General features: G+C 41.4%; 1 protein-coding gene across 10 annotated transcripts in view; it reads right to left on the bottom strand.

The window, feature by feature from the left end:
- Positions 1–10049, bottom strand: part of ZNF846 (zinc finger protein 846) — a 12448-nt gene extending 2399 nt beyond the window's left edge. For 2 of the 10 annotated variants that reach the window (XM_035702775.2, XM_049097564.1), the window contains exons 1-7: positions 9912–10049; positions 8771–8915; positions 6750–6979; positions 6224–6309; positions 5274–5400; positions 4480–4566; positions 542–624 (exon numbers count right to left, since the gene is read on the bottom strand). In XM_035702775.2, coding sequence (XP_035558668.1) covers positions 542–624; positions 4480–4566; positions 5274–5400; positions 6224–6309; positions 6750–6780 — 414 coding nt within the window. In that variant the 5' untranslated portion in view covers positions 6781–6979; positions 8771–8915; positions 9912–10049. Of the gene's footprint in view, positions 1–541; positions 625–4479; positions 4567–5273; positions 5401–6223; positions 6335–6749; positions 6980–8770; positions 8916–9846 lie in introns of those variants that run through there. The other 8 variants (XM_035702777.2, XM_049097565.1, XM_025457440.3 and 5 more) reach the window with 7 other exon arrangements.
- Between the last annotated feature and the right edge of the window lie 1295 nt (positions 10050–11344).

Raw genomic sequence — 11344 nt, 5'->3', positions numbered from 1 at the left:
AGAATAAACAGACTCTGAGGCTAAGACCCTGAATCATATTCTACTTTCACAGAGTATCCTCTAGTAATTATTCATACTGAATCATTTAAAACTTGTATTATTCTGACTAAATTCCCAGTGCATAAAAAAACTGGACATCTGAGTTATATTTATATGGATCTCTGAGGAGAAACAGGTTTGAAGTAGGTTTATTTTTTTTTTTTTAATTTTTATTTATTTATGATAGTCACACAGAGAGAGAGAGAGAGAGGCAGAGACACAGGCAGAGGGAGAAGCAGGCTCCATGCACCGAGAGCCCGATGTGGGATTCGATCCCGGGTCTCCAGGATCGCGCCCTGGGCCAAAGGCAGGCGCCAAACCGCTGCGCCACCCAGGGATCCCTGAAGTAGGTTTAGAGTGCTTCTCAAATTCTTGATATTCAAAGAATCTCTTCACAGATTCTGCTTTCTTTGGGTAAATGGCATTTATTTTATATAATTCGCATGGATTTTGTGCTTCTGGTCCTGATGTGGAAGAAAGGAATTACTTTTGGAGATCTTACCAATTGTATTTCATCTGATGTTTTTTCCAAAGAAATATCCTGAAGTGGTATGGAACCTTTGGTTTTGAGTTGCAATTCCAATTCTGAAAAAAAGTGGAAAATTTAGTTTGGGAGAAAAATCCTGGGAAAAAGTTGTTTAAAAGCATAGAGAATGACACCACAAAATATGATGGAGTAGGGAACTCCAGGACTCTTTCCCACCGGAAAACAAGAAGCTCACAAAAACTATCAAAATCAACTATTACAGAACTTTAGAATCTAGTCAAAAATGTACAACCACCAAGGGAACACTTAACAGAAGAAAGAAGCAGCTTTAGTTCACCAAGAGAGTGCTGAGGCATTTTAATTACTCACCTACCATCCCCACTCTTCAGATCAGCTGCAGCCGTTTAGACAAGCGGTATCTTTGAGTAAGTTACAAATACTAAAAAGAGCACTATGGACTTTGTTCTCAAAGAATTGCCACCGTGTGTTTCCATCTGTCTGCAGCTTCAAGGAATGTGCTTTGTATCAGCCAACTCAGAGAGTTCCCAACAAGACAGCATCTCAGACAACTACTGATGAAAGTGTCTAAAGGCAAGGCACCTGAGTGGCTCAGTCCATTAAGTGTTCACCTTCAGCTCAGGTCATGATCTTGGGGTCCTGAGATCAGGCCCAGCATTGGACTCCCTGCTCAACAGGGAGTCTGCTTCTCCTTCTGCCCTCCCCACCGCTTGTGTGCTCTCTCTCAGTCTCTCTCTCTCTCTCAAATAAACAAAATCTTAAAAAAAAGAAAGAAAAAGAAAAAGAGAAAGAAAGAAAGAAAGAAAGAAAAGAAAAGAAAAGAAAAGAAAAGAAAAGAAAAGAAAAGAAAAGAAAAGAAAAGAAAAGAAAGAAAAGAAAAAAGAAAAGAAAAGAAAAGTCTGAAGGTAAAGTATTGCTTACCACAGTCCAAGGAAAAGGCAAGTATCTGAGACAAACAAAAGACACCCTGAAAAGCCTTAGAAGGAACAGACTGGGAAGGTTGATATGTGCATAAATAGGGCTTTTAAAACCTCAAATGTTGGGGCAACTGGGTGGCTCAGTGGTTGAACATCTGCCTTTGGCTCAGGTCGTGAACCCAGGATCCTGGGATCGAGACCTGCTTCTCCCTCTGCCTATTTATGTCTCTGCCTCTCTCTGTCTCTCATGAATAGATAAATACAATCTTTAAAATAATAATAATAATAAAACCTCAAGAAGTCCACAAGCATGCCCAAGGCTAGATGCATGCTCAGAAAGGCTGGAGAGGACCCAAAGCTTTCACTTCTGGCTGACCTTCAGCATCCACTCCAACAGGAATGGAAGGCTAAAGAAGAGCTGTAAGTGGCCTAGCTAAACACTGAAGGAGTGGCTCAACACACAGCCAATTAACAAAAACTAAAAGAATACCTTTAGTTTTCTTTTCTTGGCTCCAGGTATGTAAGGAATTTCTGTCCCTCTAAGGTGACCACTAAATTAACAGAACAAATTTCAGGGACTGCACTAAAAAAGAATGCAGAACACACAACAATTATTTATTTATTTTTAAAGATTTTATTTATTTATTCATGACAGACACAGAGAGAGAGGCAGAGACACAGGCAGAGGGAGAGGGAAAGAAGCAGGCTCCATGCAGGGAGCCTGACGTGGGACTCAATCCCGGGTCTCCAGGATCACACCCCAGGGCTGAAGGCGGCACCAAACTGCTGGCACCGAGACTTCCCTACAAAAATAATTTAAAAGACAAAACAAACACCAACAATACAAAACAAGCAGCAACAGCATCAAACTCAGGGAGAAGTGAATCAGATTTTTTAATTGCCACATTATGATATCTAAAATTTACATTTCCAACTAAAACATATGAGGTATGCAAAGGAACAATAAAAAAAAAATACAAATTATTCCTGAAAGCCAAGGCATTGGACTTACTAATAACTTTGAATCAATTTGTTTCAACACACCCAAGTTGCTAACAGAAACCATGAACAAAGACCTAAAGGAAACTAGAAGAATTATGCCTCACTAAAGAGATTGTCAATAAGAGACAGAAATTACAAAAAAGAACCAAATAAAATTCTGGAGCTGAAAAGTACAGTATCAAGAATGAGTGGTACTGGAAAAAGAATAGACATATACAGAACAGAATCCAGAATAAAAAACCCATACATCTAGAATCAATATATTCTTGACAGGTGTGCCAGGACCATTCAATGGGGAAAGAACAGTCTCTTCAACACACAGTGCTAGGATAACTGGATATCTTTATGCAGAAGAATCAAACTGGACCCCTACCTCACACCATATATACAAATTCACTCAAAGCAGGTCAAAAACCTAATGTAAAGGCTAAATGTATAAACTCTTAGAAGAAAACAAGGGGGTAAATCTTCAGAACCTGGGATTTGACAATGTCCAATCTTTTTATCTTATTCTTAGATATGACATCAAAAGCACCAAAGAAAACAAAGATAAATGGGACCCCACTGCAATTAAAAATGTGTATCAGGGACGCCTGGGTGACTCAGTGGTTGAGTGTCTGCCTTTGGCTTAGGGCATGATCCTGGAGTCCCAGGATCGAGTCCCACATCAGGCTCTTTTCAAGGAGCCTGCATCTTCCACTGCCTCTGTCTCTGCCTCTCTCTGTGTCTCTCATGAATAAATAAAGTCTTTTAAAAAAAATGTAAATCAAAGAACACTATCAAAAAAGCAAAAGGATAACCCCAAAAATGGAAGAAAATATTTGCAAATCATCCATGCGATACAGGTCCACTATTAGGGTACAGAAAGAATTCATATGCTTCAACAACAACAAAACAAACAACCCAAGGTTCAACATGGACACAGAACTTGAATTGGTGTTTCTCCAAAGACACAGAAATGGTCCATAAGTACACAAAAAGTGTCCAACATCATTTCTTTTAAGGAAATGCACATCAAAATCACAATAAGATACCACTTCATACCTATTAGGATGGTTACTATCAAAAAAAAAAAAAAAGGAAAGGAGAGAAGGCAAGAGGGAGGAAGAAAGGAAGGAAGAACTGATGGCAAGGAGTAACTGCTACACTGCTGGAAGGAATATAGTATAGGCTCTGCGTAAAATAGTTTGGTAATCCTTAACAAGTTAAACATAAAATGACCATATGCCCCCACAATTCTACTTCTAGGTAAGTTAACAGTTATGAAATTGAACTCTGTATGATTCTATTTGATATCTACAGAATAGGCAAACTTGTAAATCAGAAAGTAGATTAGTGGTTGCAGGGAGTAGGGGGAAGGCTGAATGGAGGCTGACTGCTTAGTGCTTACAGGGTTTCCTTTTCAAGTGATGAAAATATTTTGGAACTAAAAGGAGATAATGGTTGCACAACACTGTGAATGTACTCAATACCAATAAATCATACTCCCTAAAATGATTAATTCTTGTGTACTTTATCTCAAAAAAAAAAAGCATAATGGCACATACATGTCTGAATATGCTGAAACACGATAAAAAGGTTGAAACAAAAGGGAAGTTGCACTACACAGAGTATGGCTGTGTTAGTAGTCTGGCAATGATAAGGGTATGGTGTCAAAATTTTAGGCAATCTACAAAGCTTAATATTCTGGAAACTTAAGGCTGATAGTACACAAAAAACACTGATAGAATCAGGAAAACAAGATAGAAAGTACTGTAAAATAAGCTGTCTGCAAGTAATGAAATTTTCAATTGAGTCAGACAGATCTTTCTGGGAGAACAGGAAAAAGTTGAGATCAATGGAAATTTAAAGATATAAGGAGCTGAAGGTTCCTCAGCAAACTCAGAAACCAAATGGCTTCAGGCTTCTCAGAAAAAAAGAGTATTTCTTTGAAAGTTTGCCAAGTGGCATTTCCAAATGTACTGCACCTTTCCCAGACTAGCATCGCTCGTCGCAAAACTTTATTCATGAACTTACCCTGCAGAACTCCTCTCCCTCCTGCCCTCAGCTCTTCTGCTACTTCCATTGTAGAGTTGAGACCAGGTTGGCATGATTCATATCCTGCTTATAGGAAAAATATATAAAGAGGACCTTGCACGACACAAAATGCAGTCTTTGGGTAGGAACCAACACTTTAGCTTCAGAGTTTCTTTAGACACTTAAGTTTCACTCCACAAACAGAAAAATAATCACACAAAATTTTAAATCAATGCAATAAGACTATTCTAAAAGGAACAAAAATGTAAGTATATTCTTTCTCTGTGCCCTCAAATGACTAGAGAGCTCTAACACCTGAAAATCATGTCCAGCCTCTTATACATTTAAAGTCTTAAGGTTTGGGGTACTTGGGTGGCTCAGTTAGTTAAGTGTCTGCTTTTGGCTCAGGTCATGATCCTGGAGTCCAGGGACTGAGCCCCACAGTGGGCTCCCTGCTCAGTAGGAGTCTGCTCTCCCTCTCCATCTGCACCCCCCACCCCAGCTCATGTTCTCTCTTGCATGTGCACACACACGCATGTGCCCTCTCTCTCCCAACTAAATAAATAAAATCTTTAAAAAGAAAGAAAGTCTGTCTTAGGTTTTCAGTCCCTAAAAGGAATAAAGTCATTTATTTAGACAGATCTTCATTTTCACAGGGAACCTTCTAGATGGTAAGGCACCTGAGGCCAGGGATCGTTCATCTTGTTTGCCACAGTATTCTCATTTGACAATAGAGATACTTAAGAAACATTCATTTCATAAAGGGCTCAGTGAAAAAATTATGCCAGCCCTACCTAGAGTAATGAGATTCTGGTAGTTCTCCAACATCACATCTCTGTAGAGATCTCTCTGTGCTTGATCCAACAAAGTCCACTCCTCCTGGGTAAAGTCCACAGCCACATCCTCGAAGGTCACTAAGTGCTAAATAATCAAATACATGGTGGCTTCAGCTAACTACCATCTTCTTTGAGGTTCTCAGGAAGATGTATGAGGGACTAAGGAAGGTAGACTAGAAGCCTACAGTACCCCTGGACCCAGACCTCTTCTTTCTAGCTACAGATGCTGCCTGGTGCTTATAGGCACTCACATGGACTTACCAGCATTACTGACACATGACTAAACTTCTGTTACCACAACCTTACTGTGGGTTCTTCTTGCTTTATTCCTCCTCTATTTATTGGCTGCAGTTAGCACTGAACACAACACTAAAGTCTACTAACAGGTGAATTATTTCCATGGTAACACACACATTCCAGGAGATTAGACACTTTCATATCATTTCTCAATATCTATCATAACGCTCAGCAAAATGATAAGCCAACAAAACATGACTAAAGATCAGAAAGAATGAATATTGAGATAAAAGAATCATTTCCGGGGATCCCTGGGTGGCTCAGCGGTTTGGCGCCTGCCTTTGGCCCAGGGTGCGATCCTGGGAGTCTCAGAATCGAGTCCCGCGTCGGGCTCCCGGCATGGAGCCTGCTTCTCCCTCCTCCTGTGTCTCTGCCTCTCTCTCTCTCTCTCCCTCTCTCTCTATGTCTATCATAAATAAATAAACCTTTAAAAAAATCATTTCCAGTGTAATCTCTATATATTCTGAGATGGCATGAGTCCTGGAGAAATTGACTTGGGACTCATTCCTTAAGCAGGGCCATTAATTGCTTTCAGAAGCCTGGGGACATTACAAGGAGATATGGCTACCCGACAAATAAGCCTGACATTTGAAGGTCAACTTTCCACTTACCTGAGAAGAATCCTTAAGTAATCCAGCCACCATCCTTGCCTCAATTTTTCCCTCATGAAGACAGAAAGGGTCCCAAGAAAGATGACCTCAGAGAGAAGAAAACCATGAACTCTGAAGCCAATCCAATTCCAATAATCACATGTTATAAGCTATCCCACACTATGCACAGAACATATCACACACTAATTTCATAAACTGATAAAGTGCTCTGAGTTACCTGGAGCAAGAAAATTGTTTTCTGGATCTTGCTACCCATGAGGACCTGGTTATATATTCCATCTCAGAGTTACACAAATTACAGTAGAGAGAGGCAGAGCTGTTTGACACAACAGAATTCACGAACATGTTACCCCCTCAAAAAGCACACACAACTTCTTGTATCCCAAATCCCAGGAACCGGATTTACACATGCTCTGCTCATTTCTGTTGTTCTTATATGGCCCACTGCATGGTCACTCAGCCCCTAAGCACTGGATCTGCCATTTGTGAAGGAACTATGCAAAAAGAAACATCAACAAGGACTTACCACACACCTGATTCACATCAAGGGCTGCCATCCTGTGAGTTTGATAGTAAAAGTTTCCAGAATATTCCAGTTCTTGCTCAGAAGACCAGAGAAGCTTTTGAGTTTAAATTAAGAGGTTGATCTCAATTTCTCTTTGAGTACTGGACTGTCTGGGTAACTGGTTCACAATATCCATTATTAAGCAACAGACATTTTTTCCTCAGTCATCAGACATCACTCTTTAGCCATCTCTGTGCAGATGAAACACATGACAGTCATTTTAAAAACTGTCTACTATCCTAGCATGCAAATATTAATACCAACCTCTGTTTACTGAGCACTGTTAGTAGTTCTACACTACTACTGTTAGTGTAGTGTTACTACACTCCTACACTGTTAGGAGTATATGAACTCCTTTAGTTGTCCTAACATCCCTCCAAATTGGGTATTAATAACTGACATTTAATAATTGAGAAAATGGAGGTTCACACAGGATTAAAAAATGGCTCAAATCACTAGTTAGGAAAAGAAAGCCAGGCAGACACATGTTGGTATGGCAAGAACCTTATCTCTTGTAGTAGCTCTTATTCCTGAGATGACCAGAATTCAGTCCACATCCTCTGCTAGGCATAATGGAGACAAGAAATACAAAAGGTTTTATGAAGTAAGAAGTCCCCCTGAGTACCACCTGCTGGAGCTTAGTTGCATTTGGAACTTTTGCCTCCCTTTGTCTCATTCCTTCATTCAGTTAGCAAATATTAGTAAGGGCCTTCCTCTTGCCAGGCCAGGTACTCAGCAATGAAGAGGGAACAGTTCTTAGGGATCTCACAGTTCAACTGGACAATGCAGGTAAGAAACAGGTAAATTAATTATCAGTTGGTGATGAGCGGTAAAAAGAATCAATCCCATTAAAGTATAATGAATACCACACATACACAAATATATTCACAATATAAAGATAAGACTGGTTAAAGATAGGATAAAGACAGAATAGAGAAATAATCACTTCAGAGGACTGTGATAAGTGATAACTCACTTAAAAAGTAAGTGTCTGGGACACCTGGGTGGCTCAGCGGTTGAGCATCTGCCTTCAGCTCAGGGTGTGATCCCACAGTCCTGGGATCGAGTCTCACATTGGGCTCCCTGCATGGAGCCTGCTTCTCCCTCTATGTCTCTGCCTGCCTCTCTCTCTGTGTCTCTCAAGAATAAATAAATAGGGCAGCCCTGGTGGTGCAGCAGTTTAGTGCCGCCTGCAGCCCGGGGCATGATCCTGGAGACCCTGGATCGAGTCCCACATCAGGCTCCCTGCATGGAGCCTGCTTCTCTCCCTGCCTGTGTCTCTGCCTCTCATTCTCTCTCTGTGTCTCTATGAATAAATAAATAAAAATCTTTAAAAAAAAAAAAAAAGAATAAATAAATAAAATCTTAAAAAAAAAAAAAAGTAAGTGTCCAGGGCCAGCCCAGGTGGCTCAGCAGTTTAGCACTGCATTCAGCCCAGAGCATGATCCTGGAGACCCGGGATTGAGTCCCATGTCAGGCTCCCTGCATGGAGCCTGCTTCTCCATCTGCCTGTGTCTCTCATGATTTTAAAATCTTAAAAAAAAAAAAAAAAGTGTCCAAATTTTGACCCAAAGATATCCAAATTTGAGTATCATAATTTTAGAAAAACTCAAAAAACATTTCTCATGTTAGCTACTCCAACAGCACCTGAATGTCAGGTTTTTTTATGTTAAAACTGAAGGCTTTCTATATTATCTCACAGTTAACTACAAAAACTAGTATACAAATATATTGTGCGTCTTTTCACCCTTTCTTACTACTGATCAATTCTACTTTCTTCCAAGAAGTATTGGTTTTTATTTTTAGTCATCCTTTCAGTACATTTCCTTCTACTTCTATTAATTCTTGCTCAACCTCATGAAGTAGCAGAGTTTCATTTCTTGAACTTCTTTTCTTGAATTACAAGCATACATACAACTAAGGAAGGCAATCACTGAATAAAAATCTCAATGAAGTATTAAGAAATGAACAGCACTGGGCACCTGGGTGGCTCAGTGGTTGAGAGTCGGCCTTCGGCTCCAGTCATGATGCTGGGGTCCTTGGGATGGAGTCCCGCATCAGGCTCCCCACAGGGAGCCTGCTTCTCCCTCTGCCTGTGTCTCTGCATCTCTCACGAATGAATAAAATCTTAAAGAAAAGAAATGAACAGCCCCATAAATCATCATTCAGGTTGAGAAATAGAATATTTCCAAATTCAGCATCTTAGACATCTTGTCTCTTTTCCAAATCACTAACTCCATGCCTCCCAACTGCAACCACTATCCTGACATTTAACACTCTAGAGCATTATGCGTACTTTTTAATTTTAAAGAAAGAATATCAAACAGCATGCGTTCTTTTGTGTCTGGCTTCTTTCACTTGACATTGTGTTTGTGACATTCATCCAAGTTGCATCTGTGCTCCTTCCTTTTGCTAATAAAGACTATGCCACAAAAAATATATGCTACCATTCATCCATTCGCCCCTTAATCCACTTTGGGTTATTTCCAATTTAGGGATATTTCAAATCATGTTACAAATAGCGTTTATATTCAGTTGGTGGACATGTGCGTGCATAGGATGAACAGATCGTATTTAACTGATACTTTTTAAAAAAAGTGTTTCCACTAGCAGTGTATGCACATGTCAACCAACACTTGGCACTGCCACTCTTTTTAGTATTACTTTAGGTCACTCAGCGTGTGCGGTAGCACCACATTGTGGTTTCTATTTACAAATCTCTGTGGTTTCTATTTGTGGTTGCTAATGATATGAAGCATCTTTTCATATATTTATTGTCCATTTGTCTTTTTTTTTTTTTTTGAAGAGCCTATCCAAATTTCTGGTTCATTTTTCACTTTGGGTATTCATTTGTAGGCGTTATTACATAATTCCTTTGTTGTTACATGTGAGACAATAAACCAAATACTAAAGATCGAGTATCAGGCCTGCAAGTTTTTTTAATCTTACTTTCGAAGGGTTTCTCATACACACTTAAATATACATGGAGGGGGATATAGAAAGGGGTACACCAGGCATGCAAAATGCTAACAAACGGTCAATGGGCAACAAGATACACCTGAACAAGTCCTCGAACTTCAGTAACGGGCGCCCACGGCCAGAGCACTTCCGTCCAGCGCTCACCAGAACGCCGCGCCATCTCCAGGTCGGGGAGGAGAGGGCACTGCGGCCGTTTCCACCACTGCGTCCACGCTTCTCCTCTGGAGAAAGGGCAGCAGTTTGTTCTGGCAGCTTTTGAGGAGGGGCTCGGGCGGAGAGAAAGGCCCTGCGTCCACCGGGGGCCCCGCCACGGCCCCGACTCCCAGCCGCGCGGGCGAAGGCGCAAGAGGCTCTCGGAGGGACCCGGGCGGCCGCAGCCGCTGGGGCGTCGTGTGCCGACGGCGAGGACGCGCCCCGAGTCCGAGCAAGCCACGGAAGTTCGAACCCGCGGGGGTGAGCGCCCAGCGGAGGCCGACAGAGGGGACAACCCCCCCTCCCACGCAGGGCGCAGCGGGAAGTGAAACGGTATCCGTCGAGCACTTCCGCTTCCGGTTTCCGCCGCGAGGTCAGCATAAGGGGCGGGGGCCTCAGGAGCATCCGGGTCGGGCTGAGGGTGGCGACCGCCTCTTCCGGACGCCAGGGGAGGCCGCTGGCCCTGGGCGCGGGGGCCCGAGTTGGAAGAGTGACGGAGGCGGTGGGCGGGGTTTGCCGCCAGGTTCCGGGTCAAGGGAGCTCATCAAACGGTTTTCTACAAGTCTTTCTCCTTGTTGGTTCAGCCTCGCTCAGCGCTTTGCATTTTTATAAAGATGCTACCATGGGATCCCTGGGGGGGCTCAGCGGTTTAGCGCCTGCCTTGGGCCCAGGGCGTGATCCTGGAGACCGGGGATCGAGTCCCCCGTCGGGCTCCCTGCATGGAGCCTCTTCTCCCTCTGCCTGTCTCCCCCTCTCTGTGTCTCTCACGAATAAATCAATAAAATATTTAAAAAATAATAATACTGCTAGTCCTTAAAATGAATTCTCAGCTCATTCAGCCCTCTTTTTAGACCTTTAGTCTTGAGACAATTCTCACAGCGCATAATCAACCCATTTTAAATGTACCGTACAAGATTATTAAATGTTTTAAAATGTTACTGATGAATCAGTATTTGATCATTGTCTTGATTTTTTTATTAAAATGTATATTTCTAATCATATTTTATAAACCCTAAAGAACTGGTTGAATGAATGTTTATTTTCCTGAAGGTATTTTTAAGATAAAGCTTCATAATGGCCTATAAACTTTGCATATCTATGTAGTTTGATACATATTGCCGAGTTTGAAAATCTTGTGTATTGTACTGGTTTTATACAAAATATTGAATAGTGAAAGTTGTATAATTATAATCATATAATTAAAAGTATTAACCAAACAAAAATAAAAAATAAATAAAATGTACCGTACAGTGGGTGTGTAGTACTAGCAGTAGCTGTACTACTGTGTTGTAGTCACAGTACAGAGCTGTGTTGGCATCACCACAGTCAATTTTAGTACGTTTTCATAATGAGAAGGAAACCCGGTACCCTCTTAGGTACAATCC

Source organism: Canis lupus, chromosome 20, assembly GCF_003254725.2.
Source record: "Canis lupus dingo isolate Sandy chromosome 20, ASM325472v2, whole genome shotgun sequence".
Taxonomy (NCBI): domain Eukaryota; kingdom Metazoa; phylum Chordata; class Mammalia; order Carnivora; family Canidae; genus Canis; species Canis lupus.
The sequence above is the reverse complement of the archived record's forward strand: the minus strand, read 5'-3'. Positions and strand labels throughout refer to the sequence as shown.